This window comes from Protopterus annectens, chromosome 1.part0 (assembly GCF_019279795.1).
Source record: "Protopterus annectens isolate FY-2018-M chromosome 1.part0, PAN1.0, whole genome shotgun sequence".
Classification (NCBI taxonomy): Eukaryota; Metazoa; Chordata; order Ceratodontiformes; family Protopteridae; genus Protopterus; species Protopterus annectens.
In genome coordinates this window covers 1,034,167,115-1,034,192,935 of record NC_056725.1, presented here as the reverse complement: position 1 = coordinate 1,034,192,935, position 25,821 = coordinate 1,034,167,115, and the positions used below count along the sequence as shown (strand labels likewise).

Genomic DNA, 25,821 nt, shown 5'->3' with positions numbered 1-25,821 from the left:
TAATATACAGTGATTAACTAGAAATATATGGACTGAAAATCTTCCACACAGAGAAGTTTCTTACACTGTTTTGTTTTTAGACCCACTACACTTTAGTGGTTTGTTTTGTGACTTCGGGGATACCACGGAGATTACTTGATCTACATTAGCAACAAACATACCTCTAGGATATTTAAGTGGGTTGATACCATAGAGCTCATCCACGTGCAAGTCACCATAGATAAGATCCTTTGCCATGTCATACCAAGCTACAGGTCACCATCTATGCCAGTATTGTCTCACAACTCTTGCCTAAACCTACTAGAGGTACCTCAGCATCCAACCAAACACCTTATTCATAAGTGACTTTAACCACCTCTACATAGTCTGGGAAACTTGCACTGCCTCAAACTCACAGGCACAACACTTCATGGACTTTTAACACAAACACCCTGGAACAGATAGTGCATGCTCCAACCAGAGGATCAAACATAATGGATCTGGTACTCCCTAACATGGGAGAGCATTGCCCCCCCCCCCCCAATCATGTCCTCACTAGTACGATTGGTTCACAAAGCTGTCTTCTCGGAAGTAAAAATCGGTCCAGAAAACCTAGATAAACCAATAACAAGAAATATTCTAAGGCAAAACCACATCCTATTAAGTGACAGTTTGTCAAAATTCAAGTCTCTCTCTAACCCTGTGACTACAGCTACCTGTACAGAATTATTCAGAGGCACTATATAAACATGTGAGTGCACAATGAAAGAAAAACACATTGCCAAAATCAGGAAGAATAACTTCCTTAAAGACAAATGCTCTGTCGTACAACTAAACAAGAAACTAAGAGTCCAATTAAGTCCAACAAGGCCAACTGTGAGGTCAGGATAGCCTCACAGGCCAAGGATAATCATAAGGCCTTCAGCTATGTATGCAACCTTAACAGTAATACACAGTAGTCTACTTAATAGAACCAACAGACCCATCAGTCTAATAAGCAGCAGTAGTGGTCATTTAGTTTTGGGTGGAGAGTACAGAGGTAAGACTACAAGATGTACAGTGAAGAGAGAGATTAGCAGTGACTTGCTAAGGGGTTATAACATTTGCAAACATACAAAAATGTTATTTTTACACTGTCACATACTTTTTCCAGAAAGCAGAAAGAGTCAAAGTAAATTGCATTGCTTTTCCATTGCGTACAGAGCCTCCATTAGGAATTCTGAATTGTTCTGCATGCCAGCTTGTACTGAGTGGAACATACAACTCACAAGGAGGCACAGTCAAGTTTACTTCCATTTCATATAAAAAGTGCATATGTACTTTTCAGGTACACTTGTTTCGCTTTCTTACTTACTGTGACATAATGCATTAATGTATTAAAAGTGCCTCACTGTGTTTTATTTTTCTAGAGGCATCAGCCTGTGTACTGCACAGTCCTACATGTACAATGAAATGCATAAAAGTTACAGTGTATAAACCTAGGCTAAAAAGTTGGGTGTACACTGTCACACTGGCACTACTGCAGTCAGATGTCAGTTACCCATTGCCTTCTTTTCCCCTTATAATTAGTGGTATCTGTCTCTGGAGATGCATTCATCTCATACAGCTAAGGGATAGTGTCTACTTTCTGCATGCATTTGACTCGCTTCCTACTGTTTTGATAGCTGTTTAGACTTGCACTACAGTGTATATTGTACATGACAGACTGAATCAGATATGTGCATGTCTGACTCCACCGTTATTCCATTCTTGTGGAATCTTGTCATATGTATGGCGCTATCTGCAGAACATTGTGCATTGTTATGACAGTAGGATTGGGGTAGCAGTCCAATCTGCAGCTGGGTTGTAACAGTAGACACTGAAACAAGTGAGGAATAACTAGGATGCATAAATTTTGTTCACAAGTTACAGCCAGTGATGGAACATTAAAACAGACTCCATTAGGACACTGTGCTTCTGTATGAATGGTGAAGCTGAAAAATGTCTCCATACTCTGCAGTCACAGCAAGGTGGGATTCATGAATACTTTGTTTTCATTGTCACATGAACTGAGTAGGGTTAATTTTGGTTATCATGCTCATGAAGACATCTACTGCTGTAGGAGCTCCCATCATTGGGAACTCTTGTGTTATGGTGTGGGACAGTCTGTAGGTTTGGTTGCTCCCACAGAGTTGCTGCGCTTAAACACCTAGTAGATGTATAAATTTCCTCCTTTTATATGGCATTTATAACAAGGTTGCATGTTGCCATAGTTGCTCAGTGCTGTTCCACTGGGCATGCCAGTTTTAACGAGTCATCATTGCCACTTGTTGTTCTTATGCTGGTGGTCTGCAATTTTAACTGTTTACCTCCACTTTATAGTATATACCGCATTTAATACTTGTTTGCATATATATTTCATTCCTGCTCTTCCAAGTACACAGTAGTGAATGCAGGTATTCACAGAGTTGTTGGACCTTTTTATGAGTTATGTAAGGCTGGTATGTGGTTTCTACCAAGCATCAACTCTGCACAGTTCAGTGCATAGTTTATGAATACCACCTTTAATTAAAACAGACTGGAGGCTGTAGAGTTCTATGGTGTCAAAACAGTTTGATTTTTCTTGTTTTTCTTCTTTTAAAGAACTTTTGGAATCCAGGAAAGTAGACAATACTTGCAGAACAGCAGTACAATACAAGACTTAAAACACATGAAAAATGGTCACATAAGTGATTCTTTTCAGCTGTGTGTAATGTGACCTGAAGATAGAGTTGTCAGACTGTATTTTATAATTTTAGATAATCAATTGCAAGCAAACATACAATCTGAAGTTGTTAATCTTCTTCCTATTCATTACTGATGGGTTCGGTTCCGAGCCCTAGGAACCGAGTCGGCCTTATACCAAGCTTACGTGCACCAAAAACTCTCAAGCTAAGCTGCTACCCACAATGCCCTTTGCTCAGTTACCTCAGATCTCGTTTTCTGCGCAGCCATATAGCAGCGTTTCACTGAACTCTCCAGCTAAGTGTTTTTTTCTTAAAAGATTTAATAGTTTGTAAAGGTTTTTTCTTCCTTATCAGTGGTTCTTGTTGTTCTATATTGCTACTGCTCTACCCACAGGTATTTCTCTCTTACCACTGTTGGTAATTTCTTGGTTTCTCTAACTTTCTACCTTTACGGTACCTTGTTACCATTGCTGGTATTTACTTTTTCTTTCCTCCATTTCCTCTTTCCTCTCTCTGTCCCTTGTGTGCGAGAGTGTTTTTGGAATGTCTGAAAAGAAGGGAACTACGGGATTTAAACACTGCTCTTCTTGCAGTGGTAAACTGCCGAATAGTGACCTTCATGAGGAATGTGTTTACTGTTTGGGGGTTCTGCATTTGTCGGCGAAACCCCCTTGTGATATCTGTGCTAGTTTCAGTCAGCAGACGCTGAATAAATGTCATAACAAACTTATTTTAAAGGGCTTGCTTGCTTTGCCTTTCTCGCAGGCCATTTCTGCGACGGAGGTCACACCCCCTCCAGCTTCGGATAAGAAACGTCCTCGATCGGACCCCTCTTCATCGGCGGGTGACAGAGGGTAAGGGTCATAAGCACAAGGCCCATAAGTCATCGTCTGAACACCGTTTTGCCTCCTCTGTGCCAACTAATACATCGGCTCCGAGCTCGGCTCCAATAAAGTTTACCAAGGTAGCCTTGTCAGTACCCGCACTGACAATTACAGCACCGCCTACACCTTCAGAATCGAAGACGTAATACTGGTCGATATCGATCAGTATTTCCATTTCTTTATCGGCACCGACTTCGCCCATTTCAATCCCGTTATCGGTTCCGACAACGACTTCGGAACTGTTCCTATCGACCCCATTATTGGTAACCACAACAACATCGGAACTGTTCCTATCATCTACTCTTATAGTGACTTCTGCTCCGAGCCCTTTCACGGCTCCGACCATACCATTATTATCTGTTGAAAAATTGGAATCGATACCGTTCTGCGACACACCACGGACCCGATACTCATCCAATGTGGACCCATTTACCGGACAAGCCTGCAGCCCCTTTTTGGACCGGCCTGACTCCCCTTCAGGTGCATCGGTGAGATCCACCAGGAGCCTTTCCGAATTGGACGTGGTGCGACTTTTTGATTAGCTGCTGACTGCTAGGGGAATCTCAAATGTTCCTAGACCCTATCCCACTCCTGGCTTTGGGTCTATTTCTCCAGCAACCCCTACTTACTCTCCTCCCTTGGATCCCTAGGTTCCGAGGCTCATCTACCCAACTTTTAACAGGAATTCCTCCCTCGGCGCCAACAGCAACTCTGTCTGAGGTTCCGAGATCCCTTTGGTTGCAGGTTCCATCGGAGCCCACCTTCCACAGTCTCATGCTTGGGGGGGTTGAGCCCCCAGTGTCAGTTCCGATGGTTTTGTCAGCCCCGACTTCGGAGCAGAGGGTGAGTACCACTCCGAGCTTGATTGGGGCTCCTTCCCCGGGGTGGACCATCTGGAGCAGGGTGTGACCCCGGTTCCGATTCTGTCGTCTTCGGTTCTGGGCTCCCATTCCTTTTTGGGCGGGCCCGCTTTCCGTGTGATGGAGAGGGCTGTTGCTGCCAGCAATCCTCCACAGGTGGTTATTCCCCCAGTTCCCTCTGAGCCGCAGCTGTCAAAGTCCACCCCCCCCCAGGACTCTGAGAGCGCAAGGCCCAGGAGACCACTGTTCAGGGCATTTCACTTTCCGAGTCTTCTTCGGATGTTCCCACTGAAAAACCCCCTCGGAAACGGGTGTGTAAGACGAGAGACACGGACTCCCCAGAGGAGTCACTCAGAGGTACGGACTACGATGATGGGGAACGGTCGCCCCCAATGATGTCTCCTTCGGGGACGTCATGGAAATCTTGAAACAGAGGGGTGACTGGAAGTCCTCAACCCTTTCCTCGTATTCCTGCAGGCCTTTTGCTCTCAGCCCACTACTTCTTGGGTGACCCCCGTCGATGAGCTGGTTAAGCTCATTGTGCAACGGGCTTGGAAGAACCCCGACTCCGTTGAGGCCATCCCCAGGAGATCAAACAAAGTTCTCTTCCCTCCAGTGGATCAACCCCATTGGTCCAGAGGTTTGCCAGTGGACGCTATGGTGGTGGCAGCTGCCACAAAAAAGGACCTAGCAGAAGAGAGTCTTGCTGTTCACCCACCCAACAGAGAGTCCCGGGCAGTGGACAGGTTAGGGAAGTGAGTCTTTGCGTCAGTGACCTTCGCTGTTAGATCTGTGAATTTTATGGCACGTTTTACGAAGCTCCAGAGAGATCTTATCTCTGAACTCTCCGGAACTCTCGCTGGTCAAGTATCGGATGGAGCATGAGATAAGGTTGCTTCCCAATTTGCCACCCTAGAATCCATATCTAATTCATCCATGAGGTTGCTGTCGCACGTAACCGAGGGAGCAGCTAGAGCTGCGGGTGCAGGTGTAGTCATGAGACATCACGCCTGGATGCGCATCTGTGACCTCGCAGACGCCTTCAAGTCTTCCTTTCTAAATGTCCCTATCAAGCCCTCGGCTCTGTTTGGTGCGAAGGTCAAGGATACACTAGCCAGGTGCGAACAAGACGAGAAGACCTTGTCTGCCATTGACCTATGTTTCTCCAAGCCTCAATGTTCATTCTCCAAGAACCAGAGGAGCGGAAAAATGTGGCACAAGAAGTCTCAAGGTCCTTTCCGAGATGTACATGATGAGGACTCCTCTAGAGGCAGAGTGGGCGCCAATAATGGAAGATTCCCCTTTCGGGGCAGAGGGGGTCCCCGGAACCAGGGCTCCAGAGATTCCTTCTCAGGTAGACTATATCCGCGCTCCTGAGGTACTGCCCGATTGCTTTCCTCTGGAAGCAGTCGGGGCATATTTCTCTCTGCACCAAGATGCCTGGCTGTCCATTACGAACGATCAGTGGGTGCAGAGAATCATTACCAGAGGCTACTATATTCCACTAATTTCCTATCCAAGACCTCCAGAATCCCTTCCTGATGTTCCACCCAGCCAAAGGGAGGAGGCAGCTTCCGAGATACAAAAGCTACTTCAAAAACAAGCCATCCAAAAGGTCACCTCAGATCAGTGTGGATCAGGGTTCTACTCAAGATTCTTTTTGGTGCCAAAGAAAACAGGGGACTGGAAGCCCATTCTGGATCTCAGTCATCTAAACAAATTAGTAGTTCAGTCCAAGTTCTGCATGGTCACGATTCAATCCATCCTCCCCTATCTGCAGGAGGGTGTGTGGATGTGCTCATTAGATCTCCAGGATGCGTATTACCATATCAAGATGGACAAGCGCTCCAGGAGCCTCCTTCGCTTCCGTCTGGGAGCCAATCACTACACCCTGCCTTTCAGTCTCTCGACGGCCCCCAGAGTGTTCACGAAATGTCTGGCAGTGGTAACAGCTCATCTGAGACTTCAGGAATTCCAGGTGTTTCCATATCTAGACGATTGGTCCTCTCCACCCCCACCAAGCATCTCCTCGTCAGGGCCCTCTGCTACACCTTGGCACTAGCAGAATCATTAGGCATGACCATACACTGGAAGAAATCAAACCTCCATCCATCACAACAACTGGAATTCATAGGGGCAATATTCAACACGCAGTCCAGCCTAATTTCTCTTCCTGCCCACAGGCTTCAGAGACTCAGGGCACAAGTTCAGGTGATACTCTGCCAAAGCAAGGTGTCTGCAAGGAAGATTCTTCAAGCCTTAGGATCTATGGCCGCAGCCATCCCCATAGTCCCCTTAGCCAGACTGCACATGAGATTACTGTAATGGCTCCTTCAGGGCCCAGTGGATACCCAACCTTCACCCGCTGCACTCAAAGGTTCTCGTCACCAACATTTGCAAACAAGATCTCCTCTGGTGGATGCATACAGACGAAAATCTTTGGTGTTGTCCCTTCCAGGTTCCACAGCCCAGTGCCATGGTGACCACGGATGCTTCCCTGATGGGGTGGGGGGCCACTTCCAGGGAAAGTCAGTCCAAGCCACGTGGTCCGATGTAGAGGTCAATTTGCATATCAGTGTCCTGGAGTTAAGAGCAGTGCTGTTGGCGCTGCAAGCTTTTCATCCGCTTTTTCCGTTCGGAACGATTGCGGTCCATTCGGACAACATGTCCGTGGTCTGGTACATAAACAAGAGGGACCACATCTTACCCCCTTTGTCATGAGGCCATGAGAATTTGACAGTGGCCGATAGCTTCCATCTGCTTCCTGATCGCAACGCACATCCCAGGGAGCTCCACCGTGATTGTGGGCAGACTGAGCAGATGCATACTTCATCCGCATGATGCTGCGACCTTTTCGCCTCCCCTTCAAATGCAAAATGCAGCAGCTACTATGCCCTCTTTCCCCCTCTCGGGGAGTCACGGAGAGACGCTCTAGTTCACAAGTGGCCCACGGGTCTCCTTTATGCTTACCCTCTGATTCTTCTGCTGAAGGCGATTCGGTTGAGAAGCAAAGTGATCCTCATTGCTCCATTTTGGCCTCATCAAGTGTGGTTTCCCTTCCTCCGACCTCATCTGTTATGACCTCCTTGGATCCTAGACACTCGTCAGGAACTAATTTCTTACCCACAAGGGCGGACTCCTCCGAATCTGTCCACCCTTAAGCTGATAGCTTGGTTTCGCCACTTCCGTTAGTTGCCAGGCAAGAAACCCTTTCTTCACCTGTTCGGGAGATTATTTTGGCTTCTTATAAACCATCCACCAGAAAACTTTACAGGGATAAATGGAAAAAGATTCTCCATTTGGTCACATAATCAGGATCTAGACCCATTCACACCCCCCGTGGCCATTATTCTTCCTTACTTGGCTGAGCTGTTCGACAAAGGTGCTTCGGCTTCTACCATCCAAGTCCATCTAGCAGCTATTTCCAACTTTCATAACGGGTCTGAAGGAGTAGTACTCATCTCCACTCGTCTTTGCAAGACCTTCCTCAAGGGTATTTTTCACAGCAGGCCTCCCATTAGACAGCCGGTGGAGGCATGGAATTTGTCATGGGTTCTGCAGGCTCTTTCTCTGCCCCCGTTTGAGCCAGCTGCCACCTATGACCTAAAATTCTTATCTTGGAAATCCTTGTTCCTGGTGGTTATAACTTCAGCAAGAAGAATTTCGGAATTACAAGCGTTCTGTATCAAGAGCCCTTATCTGATCTTTCATAAGGACAGAGTATCACTTCGAACTAACCCATCCTTTCTCCCCAAAGTGGTTTCTGACTTTTCCATTAACCAGTCCATTGAGCTCCCTGTGTTTTTCCCAAATTACTCGAACAAGAGAGAATACTGCCTACATTCCCTGGATGTTCATAGACAATTACGCTTTTATCTGGACAGAACTAAATCATTCCGCAAGTCAGACCAGCTTTACGTTTCCTTTGCAGGCCCTAGAATGATAGGTTCAGTATCAAAAGTTACTTTGTCTAAATGTCTCAGGAATTGCATTTCCTTCACATGTTCACTTACGGAGGGATCTAAGCCGGGCCAAATCAAAGCTCACTCAACTAGGACTATAGCAGCATCTGTTGCCTTCCACTCTAGGGCCTCCATGGATGACATCTGTGCAGCTGCCATTTGGGCTAAGCCCCACACTTTTATCAAGCATTACAAATTAGATCTAATCTCCAGGGGAAGAGCGGCCTTTGGCTCAATGGTTCCCAGGAATGTTCTTCCATAAGGGCCACCCACGTTCTCCAAGTAGCTGGGGACTCGGTCCCATCAGTGATGAATAGGAAGAAGATTAACAACTTCAGATAAAGAAATTATGTGTTACCATAACGTTCCATCTGAGCTGTTGATCTTCTTCCAGTCATCACACCCTCCCACCGACCCCCTCCTAAGGTTCCTAGCGGATCGTCTGGGTCTTCGTGGTGTATTAGGGTTTCTGTGCAGAGATGTCTTCTGGCTTATTCTTTCTCTGTGTGTTGCATGCAAACTCGATCTGAGGTAACTGAGCAAAGGGCATTGTGGGTAGCAGCTTAGCTTGAGAGTTTTTGGTGCATGCAAGCTTGGTATAAGGCTGACTCGGTTCCGAGGGCTCGGAACCGAACCCATCAGTGATGACTGGAAGAAGATTAACAACTCGGATGGAACGTTATGGTAAGACATAACTTCTTTTTATTTCATTATGTTATGATGTGGTACTTACAATAGAGCTGAGAACCAAGAACCATTATTAACTATAGATTTCTTTGCATGTTTAATTAGATGCACAACCTACTGATGGAGAAAGAGAAGTGTGGAATCAGGTCAATGCTGTATTGCAAGAGTCTGAAGATATACTGGCAGACCTACAGGAGTACAAAGGAGCAGGACAAGAGATAAGAGATGTATGCTATTCACTGTTATTTTCTATAAAGATGCTTACATTGTAATGGCCCTAGGGACTTGAAATTAGAAAGCTGCAAGAGTTTTTTTTTTTGTTAAATAACCAAATGGCTAACCCATTTTGTAAAGTAATTTGAAAGCTTACATATTCAAGTAGGTAATGTTATACATGTATACTAAACCTGACCTGCTAACTGACAGTGTTTTAAAGTATAACTTAGTTTTTGAGCAGCACAGCATTTGTAATTGTAATCCTTGTCCATATTAAAAGTTTCTCTTTTCAGATGGTGTAAGACTGTCTGTGATTCAGAGAAACTGGCTGTGGCTGTGTAAACTACCTACCACAGGTAGGTCAAATGTACGTAATCATGAAAAAATAGGTTCAGAAACAGCTTTAACTGTGACGAGGAAGATCTCATTATTGGCTAATTTGCATATCTCTGAATTGCTCTTTTTTACCGCTTGTGCTAATAAGAATTTCTGGTGATAATTCTCTCAAGATCCCGGAATCACTTTGGCACAAGCACCCTTACACATTCAAACATTTGCAGTGTCTGCTCAACATCACACTCCCACTGTCAGACAGACACATTCTCAATCCCCTACCTAAACACCCCCCCCCCACACACACACACGATATTTTCCATCTTAGAGAAAGTGGCTCCATCAGTTTGTCAACAACCTAAATATTTTGAAACAGGTTTTATGAGATAGCTGCCTAGATTAGAGAACATCAACATATTTGTTTAAGGGTTAATTGCTTTGAGCAAGTCAGTTCACGACGCACCATTCTAAATTGGTCATTGATATTTAAAATTATTTTTTTGCTTTGTTTTGTTGTACCAATTTTTTGACTGGATATGTCCATTAGATACAACTGTCCCTTTTCAGGGGTTATTTGGGAGCACTATCTGACTGAGTGACTTGCTCAGTCACTCAGTAGGGAAATGAAGGTAGGAGTTAACAGACTATGTACCCTGGGTATAGGAATAATCCTTAACAGCTCAGAGCTTTAGCCCTCTGTTTTTTGTGACTGGTGTGTTGCACCTGATTGTTCTTAGGTAAATAATGAACATTGTATTTGCCTTCTGACATTCTGTGGAATTGTTTTTTTGAGTGGTTTGTTGACTGATTTAATTGTATTTACTAACAAGGTAATCTCTTTGAGATAGTGCATTTGTTTTGTTGGAAAGTGTTCAGGCATGAGACGTCACCAGGATACACACAGCAGTATGTGCTACAGTAGGCATACACTGCACACACAGCACAGCTAAGCTAGAGAACAAAGTCCTACATTATGTTTATAAGGGACACAACCAGAGATTCTCTGACATAACAGAGAAATACTTCTATAGAATTTTGCAGACATGTCATGGTCAATATGCAGATTTCCCCAAATTAGCAGAGTTCAACATACTGGCTCTAGAATGCATAATACCATACAAGTCTTTAATAATGCAGTCAAACGAACAAGCCAGACTTGTAAACATGGTTTTCCCTTGTATACACTTATACTGATAACATAAGTGGAAAATCTATCTATATGTCTAAAGTTCTGACTATGAAACTGGCAACTTGCATTTGATTACCAGATCAAGCAGTTGTTGGAACTGACATAGTTGAGGAAAGGACAGAGAAGGCTATGCTGCTGCTGTCATCTTTCCTTAAGAGTAAGGGCCGGGGTTGGTGTGATGTGCTGGAAAGGGTTGGTCCATAATATTAACACCATTAAAGGCTGGAATATCAGATTATTTCTAGTAGCTGTGCAGTCAGGACTTGGCAGATTTTTTTTTCTGAGGTGGTTGTGACATTCCTTGGCCTTACTTTACAGTATGCAGTCGGCTACATATGCGCCAGCAGAAAAAGCTGGTCCATGGGTATGGTGTGGGTGGGGCTTACCCTAGATCTGGTGACTAGAGTTTAACAACTTGGGCATCTGATGAAGCTGGTAAGGAAGATATGTAGCACTTTAGGGGAGAGTCTGTACTGGCATGGACAAGCCTTGGTGTAGGTTAGGACTTGTAACAATCACTTAGCTGGACACATGGGGAGACCAACGAGGCATGGTTGTCCTAGGGCCTGAGGCAGGCACATCCTAAGCAGGCCACTCATCATTGCCATATCTAGCCTACAAAGTAAAGAATTAGAGCATCGGGAGTAGGGCTTTTCCTAGGCCCAAGTCCCAGTTCCCATGGTAGCACATGGGATGCTGTCTGCTTTTGGCAATGCTGCACCTCTCAACCCAAGGTCACACTTCACCTTTCTCACCTGACTGTGATGGCTACTGCTGGGAGGATATGCACCACTTACCCATAGCATTCTGCTTAGCTCCCCTTCCCTTCATCAGAGTGGCTTCATCTTTTGTCTAGTATTGGGGGGGGGGTGGAAGTCAAGAACAATGGAAGGAAGAACTGAGTAGCTGATGGTCAGCTGGGATTGAGGTAGGGAAAGGAAATTACACTAGTACTTAGGAAGTTAGGACCTTTACTTTCACAACAATCAACAGCTGTGCTGACCTGAATATGATGCCACTCCTCTACCAATGCATTCCCCAGTCATTGGGACATTGTTTAACCCCACCAGACCATGCTTTTCTAACCCAACTGGTTCGGGCTTGCCATTTACTTTCATTTGGAAAAAACTGCAGTAGTAAAACTAATTTTGAATGGTTGGTATGCCACTCACATTTCAGAGGTCATTCAGCATTTTGTAAATGGATATCTTGTTAGTTTAGCATACAGTGTGTCATAAAGTATGCTGTTCCCCACACAGTCTCTGAAAAAGCTGTGGGGACTCTTCTATTGCATACAGTGGGACTTTATATAGGTTTTATAGACTTATGAAGCTTTGTGATTACTGTATGAGTTTAAATTATCATTGTATTCTTCTTCTTCTTTCGGCTGTTCCCATTAGGGGTCGCCACAGCGGATCATCTGATGTTAAGTTGTCTATCTCGCCTTCATTCTTGCTGGATGGGTTCGGAGCCGACCTCGGCTCCGACTCGGCCACTCTAAAAGCTCGAGAGTTGGTTCCACCGGCTCGAGGCTCCCCTTATATCCCACAATGCTAGGCGTGAGTTACCTCAGATCTCGTTTGCCGCTACAGCGATCGAGGTGTTTGGTTTCTACCGGCTTCTTGGTAAGTAACTTTGGAGTAAAATTTAGTATACTTAAACCCCTTTAGTTTTAATTTTAACAGTTGTTTCCCTTAGTTTAGTGGATTTTCACCCCTTTCTCTCTAAAATCCCATTTTTTCCACAAGAACTTATAAGTTCTTCCCTCGGGCCTTTGGGCCTTTTTCTTCCATCCCCTAGTGGTGTGTGTGTGTTTTTTCTCAGAACTTAAAACTTTGGTAGTTTGTTTTATTTTTTGAGTTTTAAATAGGATAGGGTGTAATCGGAGTGTTTGACTGGGTGTGTGTGATTACACTTTTTCTAAAATGTCTAAAGACTCAAAGGTCTCAGGCTTCAAGAAGTGTGACTCGTGCTGTCAGAAAATGTCTCTGACAGACGGTCACACTTCTTGTGTCTACTGCCTGGGACCTTTGCACCTGCAGGACTCCTGTGCTGTATGCCACGGCTTCAGCCCCAGGGTCCTGCAGGAAAGAAAAAACAAACTGATTTTGAGAGGTTTACTCAAGCCTGAGGGTTCCCTTACTGTCTCTTCGGGAAAGCCCTCCAAGGCTTCTAGGTCCTCGGCTCCAGCTACTGAGCCGAGACCTAAGGCTACGAAACCTCCGTCTACATCGGCTCCGGCTGGAGCCGAGGTATTGGAAATTCCTGTGTCGGTTCCGACCAGACCTTCGGAACCGACATCTAGAAAGAGGTCCAGGTCACCGTCCCTTGGCTCCGTTCATTCGGCTCCAGCATCTCCTCTGCTGTCTGAACGGAGCCATAGATCTCACTCCTCTAGGTCATCGAGGCTGTCGGACCATGACCTTCAGAGGGTAGTGAGTCGACTTCTTAAGTCCGAGGCACTGGCCCAAATGCTTCAGAGCCCGACTCATCAGTCGATGCCTGACCCTGTCCCTCATTATGTTCCTCCTCCGACTCCGTTGAGCTCGGAGCCAGGCGCCGAACCGAGACTGTGGTAGCGTCGGAGCCGATACAAATGTCTTCGGCTCCATCGTCGGCTCCGATTTCTTCCTTAGAAGAATCTCGGCGCCGGACTTCCATCGCCGGCTCCGAGGGGTGAGTGGCATCAGACCCTTGTCCGACCCCGCTCTCCCTCTCGGGGCTTCGGCGCTGGTGGGTTCGGCTCCGACATCGGCCTCGGGGCCATCACTGGCTGTGCCGAGGAGGTTTTTAGCTGAGCGGGAACCTCTGGCTCTGCCTGACAGGGGTGCGTTCGAGGTCATGCGGAGTGTGTTAGAACCTGGTTCTACTCCACAGTCGGCTCCGTCCGCCCCTCCCTCTTCGGTGCCTCAGGTCAAGTCGACTCACTCCCTCATCCCGGACCGCAGAGAGCCAGCTCCTCAGGAATCCCCTGTGGGATCTCATCCTCTTCCGAGGCCTCTCCTGTTTTGGCAGAAGAGCCCCCTCGGAAGAGAAAGTGTAAGAGGAAACACATAGACTCACCTGAGTCCGTCACCTCTGACACAGATTTAGAGGATTCCGAGGGTTCCCCCCGTTCCCCTTCTGAAGATGTCTCATTTGCAGACATTCTAGAAATCCTTAAGCAGAGGGGAAATTGGCCAGCCCTCAACCCTTCGGAGGATGAATCTGTGTACCTTGAGGCGTTTGGCTCTCGTCCTTCCACCTCCTGGGTGTCTCCCTCCTTTGACCCCCTCATGCAGGTGGTAGCAAAAAAGGCATGGACGGCTCCTGATTCAGTGGACCCCACTCCCAGGAGACCCTCAAAATTCATTACAGCACCAGCAGATAAACAGTTTCTGACAAAAGGAGTTTCTGTGGATGCTATGGTGGTTGCTGCTGCCACTAAGAAGGAACTAGCTGATCCTTCAGTGCCTGTCCATCCACCTAACAAGGAATCTAGGTCCATGGACAGGTACGGGAAGCGGATGTTCTCGTCAGCGACCTTTGCAATGCGTCGCTGAACTACCTATGCCATTTTACTCGTCTTCAAAGGGACTTGATCAAAGAAGCGAGTGATATGTTGAAGGATCCTACAGCTGCGGGTTTTCAAGACAAGATGAACACTCAGCTGGCTACCCTGAACTCCATAGCTAACTCCTCCATGCGCCTCCTTTCGTATGCGGCTGATGGAGCGAGCAGGGCCGCAGGAACAGGAGTGGCCTTACGTAGGCATGCCTGGATGCGGTTATGCAACTTTGCGGACCCCTTTAAAACGTCGTTCACTAATTTCCCATTTGATGGATCATCTCTTTTGGTCCTCAAGTGAAAGAAACCTTGACTAGGTGCGAGACTGATGGCAAGACTCTTTCTGCCGCCGGAGTCCGTTTTTCTACTCCTTCTAGGCCTTACCCCAAGGGCCAGAAAAGTGGAAAAATGTGGTTCCAAACAATCTCAAGGGACTTCGCCTGACGACAGAGTCAGTTCCCGCCAGAGGCAGAGGGGGAACAACAATGGTAGACGCCGCCCTAGAGGCAGAGGGGTCCAGAACCAGGGCAATCGAGAAACTTTCTCCGATAAGCCCTTTCAGCATCCCTGAGGTGTTGCCCGACTGTCCACCTTCGGAGGCAGTCGGGGGAAGATTGTCACTGTACCCAGAAGCCTGGCTATCCCTAACACGAGACAAGTGGGTACAGTCCATCATTTCCGAAGGCTATTCCATTCCCTTTCTTTGCATTCCAAACCGATCAAAAAAATCCCTTCCAGATGTTCCACCCGCTCAAAGGGATCTTGCAGCTTTGGAAGTTTCAAAACTGCTTGCAAAAAGAGCAATTCAACCAGTTCCAGCAGACCAGCAAGGATCCGGAATCTACTCCAGGTTCTTTTTAGTTCCAAAAAAAACAGGGGACTGGAGACCAATTTTGGATCTCAGTATCTTGAACAAGTCAGTCAAGAAAACACGATTTCGGATGGTCACGCTACAGTCCATACTTCCCCTATTGGGAAGAAAAAACTGGATGTGCTCTATAGACCTTCAGGATGCGTACTATCATATAAAAATGAACAGACGCTCCAGAAGATTTCTCCGCTTCAGGCTGGGAACCAGTCATTTTCAATTCAGAGCCCTGCCCTTTGGACTCACCACTGCCCCCGGGGTGTTTACCAAATGTATGGCAGTGGTAGCTTCTCACCTGAGACGTCAAGGATTCCAGGTGTTTCCATATTTGGACGACTGGCTCCTTACAGCTCCCACCGAGCATCTTCTTCTCACAGCCAGGGACTACACCTTTCGCACTTGTCAAAACTTAGGCGTTTCAATAAATTGCGAAAAGTCTGTTTTGTCGCCTTGTCGTGTTATTACCTTCATAGGCGCAATTCTAGACACAGTCAACATGTCTGCGAGGCTAACAGATCAGAGAATAACAGACATACAAAAACTGGTCTCGCTCATCTTCAGCAGCAACAGAGTCAAAGCCAGGATAGTTCTGAAAGTATTGGGGATTATGGCGGCTGCCATACCTTTGCTTCCATTAGCCAGATTCCACATGAGAATCCTTCAATGGATGCTCTTCACACAATGGTCATACCAGCAACTTCCGATGTCCCACACCATTATGATCACGCAAACATGCAGGAATCATCTTCTGTGGTGGATGTCTTCCCCTCAGCTCTTATTGGGAAGACCCTTTGTTCCTCCCCCTCCGGTTGCTACACTGACAACGGACGCCTCCCTGATCGGGTGGGGGGGGCATTATCAGGGCAGAACTGTCCAGGGCACATGGCAACCAGAAGAATGCCACTTGCACATAAATGTTCTAGAGATGAGAGCAGTGCTTTTAGCGTTGCAAGCCCTTCAAGACTCTCTTCCCTTGGGAACGATAGCAATCCAGACGGACAATATGTCTGTAGTGTGGTATATCAACAAACAAGGCGGAACCAGGTCCTACCCCCTGTGTTGAGAAGCACTCAGATTGTGGCAATGGGCGATTTCTTCTCAGCGGTTTCTGATAGCAACGCACATTCCCGGGAAGTCCAATCAAATCGCGGACAAGTTGAGCAGAGCTATCCTCATGCCTCACGAGTGGTCTCTGAAAGACTCTGTTGTGAGAGAAATTTTTCTCAAGTGGGGTCAGCCTTGCTGCGACCTTTTTGCTACTCCCCAAAACAGCAAGTGCAGAGATTATTTCACCCTATTCCCTTTACCAGCCCAGCAGAGACGCTCTAGTCCAAGTTTGGCCCCGGGGACTTCTGTATGCATTTCCTCCCTTCCCACTAATCTCTCAAGTGATACAGAAAGCTATCGCTCAGAAGGCCTCGTTGATCCTCATTGCTCCTTACTGGCCTCGACAGGTTTGGTTCCCCTTTCTGCATCATTTTCTGTTGGAGCGACCTTGGCATCTGGACCTAGTTCCAGATCTTTTGATCCATCAGTCGGGTCAGTTTCATCGCTCCCTTCCCTCTCTGAACCTCACTGCTTGGTTCCTCCAATTCCAACCTTAGCCAGGCTTCCTCAAATATCTCACTCTGTTCGAGATATTTTGATAGCTTCCCATAAATCTTCCACTAGAAAGATTTATTTGAGTAAGTGGAAACGTTTCCTATTGGGCTCAAGGAAGGGACATAGATCCTTTCACTGCTTCCATCCAAATGGTCCTTGATTTCCTAGCTGAACTCTTCCATGCAGGTTCATCTCCTTCTACTCTTAAAGTTCAACTGGCAGCTATTTCTAACTTTCATGTGGGTATTTCAGAGTCTGCCATAATGTCCCACAAGCTTTGCAAAGCCTTTTTGAAAGGAGTTTTTCTACACAGACCTCCTATAAGAAATCCTCCTCCTCCTTGGGACCTAAATTTAGTTCTTAGTTCTTTGATTCTTCCCCCTTTCGAACCTGCAGCCTCCTGTTCTTTGAAATTGCTATCATGGAAGACTCTCTTTCTGGTAGCTATTACTTCAGCTAGAAGAGTTTCAGAACTTCATGCACTCAGCTGTCGACCTCCTTATCTGTTGTTCCATAAGGACAGGGTATCTTCTGAACCAACCCGTCCTTTTTGCCTAAGATAGCCTCGGCGTCTAACCTAAATCAAAGCATTGACCTCCCTGTGTTTTTTCCAGAATATTCCAATAGGTCTGAACAAAAATTGCATTGGCTAGATGTTCATAGTCAGTTAAGGTACTATTTGGATAGAACCAAACAATTCAGAAAATCTGACCAGCTGTTTGTCTCCTATGCAGAAGGCAGAAAGGGACTTTCAGTTTCAAAGGTATCATTATCTAGATGGCTAACCTCTATGATTTCCCTTGTTTATGAAATTAGGCAACAAAAGCTGCCTAACAAACCTAAAGCCCATTCCACCAGAGCTTTGGCTACTTCTATAGCCTTCCAAGACAGACTGCCTATTGACACCATTTGTGCAGCGGCTACTTGGGCTACTCCTCACACTTTCATTTCTCATTATAAGTTGGATTTAGTTTCTAGGCATAGAGCTAACTTTGGTTCCACTGTTCTCAAGAGTCTGTTCCGTTAGGCCACCCGGGACAAGGTGCTAGGGACGCGGTCCCATCCAGCAAGAATGAAGGCGAGATAGACAACTTAACATATAGAAGTTATGTTCTTACCATAACGTTCCATGTTAGTTGTCTTCTTCTCGCTTCTTCTTGCGTCCCACCCTCCTTCCCCCTGGCCTGGACAGACCTAGAGGAGTGTTGATTGTGACCTCTCTTTCTACCACCTCTTACTTTAGGTATATGCTACTGTGCATATTGTCCTGGATCAGGATGTAGGTCACCCTTCTCTTCTCCCTGGTTTATAGAGGTGGACTTTGTTTATAGTTATTCTGTTACTAGTATAAGCTGGGCCTAGCTTACAAACGAGATCTGAGGTAACTCACGCCTAGCATTGTGGGATATAAGGGGAGCCTCGAGCGGTGGAACCAACTCTCGAGCTTTTAGAGTGGCGAGTCGAGCCGAGGTCGGCTCCGAACCCATCCAGCAAGAAGAAGGCGAGAAGAAGACCACTAACATGGAACGTTATGGTAAGAACATAACTTCTATTTTCCATTTCTTCCTGTCCTCTGCATCTTGCTCTTTCACACCAACCACCTGCATGTCCTCTCTCACCACATCCATAAACCTTATCTTAGGCCTTCCTCTTTTCGTGTTACCTGGCAGCTTCATCCTTAGCATCTTTGTCCCAATGTACTCTGCATCCCTCCTCAGTACATGTCCATACCAATGTAATCTTGCCTCTCTGGCTTTGTCTCCAAACCTTCCAACCTGGGCCGACCCTCTAATATACTTATTCCTAATCCTGTCCACCCTCGTCACATCCAGTGCAAATCTTAACATCTTTAACTCTGCCACGTCCAGCACTGACGCCTGCCTTTTTGTCATTGCCACTGTCTCCAACCCATATAACATAGCTGGTCTCACTACCCTCTTGTAGACCTTCCCTTTCACTCTTACTGGTACTCGTCTGTCACAAATTACTCCTGACACTCTTCTCCACCCACTCCATCCTGCCTGTACTCTCTTCTTCACCTCTCTTCCACACTCACCATTACTCTGAACTGTTGCTCCCAAGTATTTAAACTCATCCAATTTCGCCACCTCTACTCCCTGCATCCTCACCATTCCTCTATCCTCCCTCTCATTCACACACATATATTCTGTCTTAGTCCTGCTGACCTTCATTCCTCTTCTCTCTAGAGCATATCTCCACCACTCCAGGGTCTCCTCCACCTGTTCCCTACTCTCACTTCAGATCACAATGTCATCTGCAAACATCGTAGTCTACGGGGACGCCTGTCTGATCTCCTCTGTCAACCTGTCCATCACCATTGCAAATAAGAAAGGGCTCAGAGCTGATCCTTGATGTAATCCCACCTCCACCTTAAACGCATCCATCACTCCCAGCGCAGACCTCACCGCTGTCACACTACCCTCATACATATCCTGTACCACTCTTACATACTTCTCTTACACTCCCGACTTCCTCATACAATACCACAACTCCTCTCTAGGCACCCTGCCATGTTGTTCATTTGTTTGTACTTATGGAGCTTTTCTCCCCAGGCCTCCACTAAAAAAGGGCTTTGGCTCAGTTGGACACTTCCAGTCAACAAATGTAAAATAAAATAAAAAAAATAAATAAATTACTGAACTCCCACAGACACAGGTGTTTAAACACGTTTTGATGATGATTGTTTTTTTTTTTTTTTTTTTCTGGATGGGCTGAAGCTTATCCTTGCACTAAAAATGATAAGATTACTGTAACTAGAAACTCCCATCTGAACTAATACCCAGATTTGGTGGTCCTTGTTGTATCCAGTCTGACCAAGGCACACATTTCACACAGTCAAGTGATGATACATCTGGTAAGTATAAACGTGCAGTACCAATGTCCACATAGACCAGAAGCTTCAGGAATTATTGAAAGAATGAACCAAACTGTAAAATCCAGACTTGCAAAGTTATGTGAGGAAACAGGTCTTAAGTGACCAGAGGCTTTGCCCCTTGTTTTGTTTAATGTGCAAAGTGCAGATGTTCTTCATCTTTCACTGTTGCAGTCATCACATTTGGGTTATCCCTGCCAGGGTAACCCTCGGCCAGCCCGAATACCAGAGGCTTAGTATTTCTGCGTCAGTTGCTGTCACTTCAGGACTGACATCAGGTCGTCAGTAGTATACAGTAAGGCAGCCGACGCCATTACATCAGTCTTTTTTGCCGTAGAGCCCAAAGCAGAAGCAGTTTGCACGAGTGCCGGGCGGCCGCTACCTGAGTTTCGTCTACCGAACTGATGTTGAAGTCTTCTAAAGCAAAGTATCCCGTTGGGGATCCTTTTTTGTTGCACTAACCGATGTCAGAAAAAGTTAATTGTCTCGCCTGTGGAAAGCAAATACCACACCGAGACTTTCATTCTTACTGCATCACTTGCTTAGGCCAAGACCACGACGTACCCCATTGTCACTTCTGTGCTTTGTTCAACGCCAGAACTGTCTGTGGTCAGGCCCTTATTGTAGCTAGATATTTTTGCTTACAGTCCTCTAATTCCGATGTGGCTTCAGTAAGCCATCCAACAGCAGGTCTTCTGAAAAAACTTAAAGATAAAGACAGAGACAGACCGCACAGGTCCAAACCTACTGACAACGCTTCCGTTAAGCCAGTCGTCAGTTCTCCGGTCCTCAGTGAGGCACTTTTGCAGCCCCTGATGCTCGCTTCTGTGGATTCGCAGGCCGCTACCGAGACCCTTTTGGAGTCCGGTATGCCGCAAAACTCTTTTTCGACTAAGGATCCTGTGGTCGTCTCTACCTTGGATGGGTTCAGAGCCGCTGAGCAGGCACTGGCTTCCAAGGAAGTCCTTCGCACTACCGGTTCTCGACACAAACCGACGTCTTCTTTCGCGACTACTGTTCTTTCGAAAATGACCGAGTTTCTTAGGCCCAGGATACGAACCACACCCAAGAAACTGACGACCCAATCTCAGGCACCTGCTTCCTTGCTTCAGTCTCAAATGCTTAAAATGGCAGAAGACCTTATGCTGATCAGGGGTAGCCAAGCTACCCCCTCCAAAAGGAAAAGAGATCTGTCCCTTGTAGTTTTGTCTGAACAAGAGTCTGATAACACTGATGCATCTGAATATGAAGACATGCAACCCCTCTCTACTTATGAGGATTCTGATGCAGAGGATTCCATCCCTTCAGCCTCTCCCCCAGAGGATTTTTCCTTTGGGGAAAACCCTTCATACCTTAAGGGAGCATTTCCAATGGGAGAGTTAAGACTACCCTCAGTCTAAAAAGAGATGCAGAGAATTCTTAGATCTTCCACAGCACAGACCCTTGGCCATTCCTCCCAGTCCTGGATGTTGTGGATGATGTTTTCTTGGGAGTCCAGCTTGACTCCTGACACCCTCCCGCCTGCACCCAGAAAACCAGACAGGTACTAGAGTCCCTCACTCACACAAATTTCTTTTTAAAAATCATACTGCCGACCCTGAGGTAATTTCTCAAGGGCCTAAGGGGATTAAAGCAACCTCTGCTAAGAATCCCAACCCCTCAGATAGGGATTCCCGAGCACTAGACAGATGGGGTAAAAAAGTATACACCACAGCTGCTCTTGCTATCAGGGCACTAAATTGTCAGTTCCATATGCTAAAATGTCAGCAACATACCCTGGAACTCCTCAAACAAAAAATATCTTCCTTTCGTGCTTGGGCAGAATCTAAAGAATTACAAGAGTTAATGTATTCTGCAAGTCAAGTAGCTAAACACACCTTGCACTGTGGTTTTGACACCCTAGAAGCTTCTTGCAGAGCAACAGTCACTGGATCTGTCATTAGAAGGCATGCATGGCTTAAGGAACAGCCCCTGCATGACCATGTCAAATCTAAATTGTTGGATGCCCCCTTGCACAAATAGTTCAGACAACTTATTTGGCACTAAGGCAGAAGAGACTTAAAAAAGATGGAAGAAAAAGCAAAATTTTTGCAAACTTAGGGATTTCTTACAGGTCCATCCACCCAGGTTCAGCAGGCATTGTCCCACCAAACACTGGTCCTTTCCTGCTCCCACTAAGCCCAGGCCCCAGGGACCCAGACTCCCCAGACAGCAGCCACAGGGAATGCAGAATGGACTACCGCCACTTCAAAACCAGAGGGTTCTAAGCCTCCCCCTTATGGGTAAGAACTCACAATGACTCACCTCCCCCACCCCTCCCTTTGCCCACCTTCACTTACCCCTAGGAGGAAAGCTCTCCTTTAACGCAAGCACCTGGGCCATCATTACCAAAGACCACTGGGTTGTGAACATAGTGTCTCGGGGATACAAATTTTTCTTCCACACCCTTCCAACCTCAAAAGGGTCCCCAAATCTACCTCCAAACCAGTGGGCAGAGGCTCAAAAGCAAATCCTTTCCCGGCTTTCTATGAGGGCAGTAGAGCACGTTCCTGCAGAACAGATAGGCCAAGGTTTCTACTCCAGACTTTTTCTGGTGCCCAGAAAAGAGGGCACCTGGCTCCCCATCTTCAATCTGTCCATTCTAAACACCTTCCTGGTGATCCCAAAATTCAAAATGCTCACCTTTCAGCAGCTGCTACCCATGCTCTTCATGGTCACTTGGCTAGCCATCCTAGATAAGAGGCCTACTTCCACATTCCTATCAGGGAATCATACAGGAAATATCTCAGTTTCAGGGCAGGATCTCAACACTTTCAGTTCTCTGCACTTCCCTTTGGCTTATCTAATGCTCCCAGAGTTTCCACAAAATATCTGGCTCTGGCCATTGCCTTTTGCAGACAAAGGAATATCCAGCTTTACCCATAATTAGACGACTGCCTTATTCAGTCAGACAGCCAGGAAACGCTGCTGAAGCACCTGGCCTTTGTAAAGATCCTACTAATCTCCCTAGGGTACACAAACAACGAAAAGAAATCCAAGCAGGTGCCCACCCAAAGGATTATCTTCCTGGGGGCAAGCCTGGACACAGCATCCCAGATGGCATTTCTTACACCAGAAAAAAAATTTTCCTGACACCCTACTTCTCTCAACTAGCTACCAGACCCCAGTTATCTGCAAGGAAGATCCTACAAGCTCTGGGGTTCATGGCATCTTGCATGCTACTCATTCCATATGCCAGACTGCATATGTGAAAACTTCAATGGTACCTAAAAAGCCTTTGGTGTCAACACTCTCAAGACCTGGAGTCTCTTATACCTATAGTTCCTTGCCTCAGAAAAGATTTTCTTTGGTGAGCAACAGCATGCTCCCACAACAAGGGACTGTTTTTCTTACCACCCTCCCACTGCCCAGACCCTCCCCACAGATGCATCAGACTGTGCTTGGGGTGCACACCTGGACGGCAGGTACATACAGGGCCAATGGAACCTGCAGCAATTCCCTCTGCACATCAGCCAAAAAGAGATGATGGCTTTCCAGCACGCCTTGATAGCTTTCAAACCCCTTCTCTCCCCAGGGGCTCTCCTGATCAAAACAGACAACACCACAGTGATGTGGTACATCAACAAGCAGGGAGGGTCTGACTCCTACCCTCTTTGTAGGCTGGCCATGACCCTTTGGCACACAGCCTCTGCCATGCAACTGCACCTGTTAGCACAATTCCTACCAGGTTCTCTCAACTATCTGGCAGACCAATTAAGCAGAAATCTTCTGGATCCACACGAGTGGCAGCTCAACAGAAGAACCTTCACCCTAATAACTCAGAAATGGGGCACACTGAAGGTCGACCTCTTTGCCTCCCACACCAACCATCCGCTCAGCAAATTGTGCACCAGAGAGCATCACTGCATGGCTTGGAAAGTGGATGCCCTGTCCTTCCCCTGGGTCAGTCTATCGGTCTATGCCTTTCCTCCACTACCTCTCATCCCCAGGGTACTGCTCAAAATAAAGGAGGAAAAACCAAGGACAATTCTTATAGCTCCAGACTGGCCTCCCCAGCACTGGTACCCCTTGCTGCGCAGCTTGTCCCCACTGCCACCATGGCATCTTCCTCAGATTCCAAACCTCCTGACCCAGAGGGCAGGGGAATTCTTGTATCCCCAATTGCAGACACTCAATCTGGCAGCTTGGCTTATTCCCTAACCCCGGATCAATCTGCCAACCTCAGTAAACAGGTTCTAGATGTTATCTGTGAGGCCAGACCCCTAGCACTAGAAAGTCTAATCTAATGCTGACAAATGGAAAAGGTTCTGCACCTGGATCCAGACTAAGGTAGCCAGTATGGCACAGCTCTCCCTCCCTCCCTCTCATCCTGGATTTCTTAGCTGACCTACTACACAGTGGCCTCTCTTTCTCCTCTATAAAAATTCATGCCTCTGCTATCTCTGCTCATTTTCCCACTGAGCAGCCCCTTTTCTCACACCCTTTGATCAGACAGTTCCTAAGAGGGGCTGGCAACTTGAGGCCACCCAGAAGAACACCAACCCCAGCTTGAGACCTTAACTTTATGGTGGAAAAGCTCACCCTGCCCCCTTTTGAACCAGCTACTTCTGCAGAGCTAAAATTTCTCTACTGGAAGACAGCATTCCTTCTGGCCATCACTTCAGCCAGAAGAGTCTCCGAGCTGCAAGCGCTCATGGCTGTGGAACGCTTCACCATCTTCCATGCTGACAGGGTATCCCTCCAGACTAACCCATCCTTCATGCCCAAGGTGGTGTCCAGTGTGGCTCTCAACCAATCCATTCATTTGCCCACCTTTTTTCCTAATCCCCAGAACAAGGAGGAAAGGATCTTGCACTCTCTAGACGTGCACAGACAGCTCAGATTCTATCTAGACTGGACTAAATCCTTCAGAAAGTATGATCAATTGCTGGTTAGCTTTGCTACAGTGGCAGAAGGCAAAGCCATCTCCAAACAAAGCATTTTCAAATGGATAGCACGGAAAGCCTCCCCCCAAGGGGGTCAGGATTCACTCCACCAGAGCAGCCTCCACATCTGTAGCTTTCCTCAGAGGAGTCCCCACCAGGGACATCCTGGAGGCTGCCACCTGGACATCTGTTCACACTTTTACCAAGCATTACCACCTGCCTCTCTTCTCCAAATCCAGGGCAGGGTTTGCTTCTGCAGTCTTGTAAGGCATCCTAGCCAGCCCCTAGTTTCCTTGACTGCCTCCACCCATTTCCTCAGCTTTGGGAATCAACCCAAATATGATGACTGCAACAGTGCAACACGAAGAACATAGTACAGTTGTGTACACGTACCATAAATGTAGATGTTCGAGTGTATTCAGTGTTGCAGTCCTGGTTTCCCTCCCTCCATCCCCCTTTTCTCTTTCCTTACAAGGGACATATTGGTATTTACTTTCTACTGGTGGGGTCCTTCCACCAGAACCCGGCTCCTAATTGGGGGCTCCTGACAGGGCAAGAAAAACTGATGTAATGGTGTCGGCTGCCTTACTTTATACTACTGACAACCTGACGTCAGTCCTGAAGCGACAGCAACCAGCGCAGAAATACTAAACCTCTGGTATTCGGGCCGGCCGAGGGCTACCCTGGCAAACCCAAATGTGATGACTGCAACAGTGAATACACTCGAACATCTACATTTATGGTACATGTACACAACTGTACTTTAGCAGTACTAGAAGATTTACTACCTAGAAATTTGGAGTTACAAAATGTTGCTAAATCTGTTTTTCTTTATTACAAGTATCTCTCTTCTGGCCTGCAGCATCACTATAAGCAAATCCTAGAAACAACCAACTTTAGCTGTACAGTATAACTTGCAACGTACAGATACTGTTTTCATCCAATGCAAGAAAGCATTCATTACAGCTGAAATTGAAAGGACTCTTCTTAGATTAGCTTACCACTGCTACTGCCATCAGATGTAAAGGATTACTTGTCACATGTCAAGAAACTCCTTCCTAGTGATGAATTCCTATGAGATGTCATTAAAGTCATTTCTTTCGAAACTGATTAAAGTAATTTCTTTCGAAACTGATGAACCAGTTGCAAATAGTACCAGAAGGGAAACGAGT

General features: G+C 46.5%; 1 protein-coding gene across 3 annotated transcripts in view; it reads left to right on the top strand.

The window, feature by feature from the left end:
- Nucleotides 1-25,821, top strand: part of CYRIA (CYFIP related Rac1 interactor A) — a 601,118-nt gene that overhangs the window by 131,224 nt on the left and 444,073 nt on the right. For all 3 annotated transcript variants that reach the window (XM_044064853.1, XM_044064836.1, XM_044064845.1), the window contains exon 2: nt 9,183-9,304. In XM_044064853.1, coding sequence (XP_043920788.1) covers nt 9,183-9,304 — 122 coding nt within the window. The remainder of the gene's footprint in view (nt 1-9,182; nt 9,305-25,821) is intronic.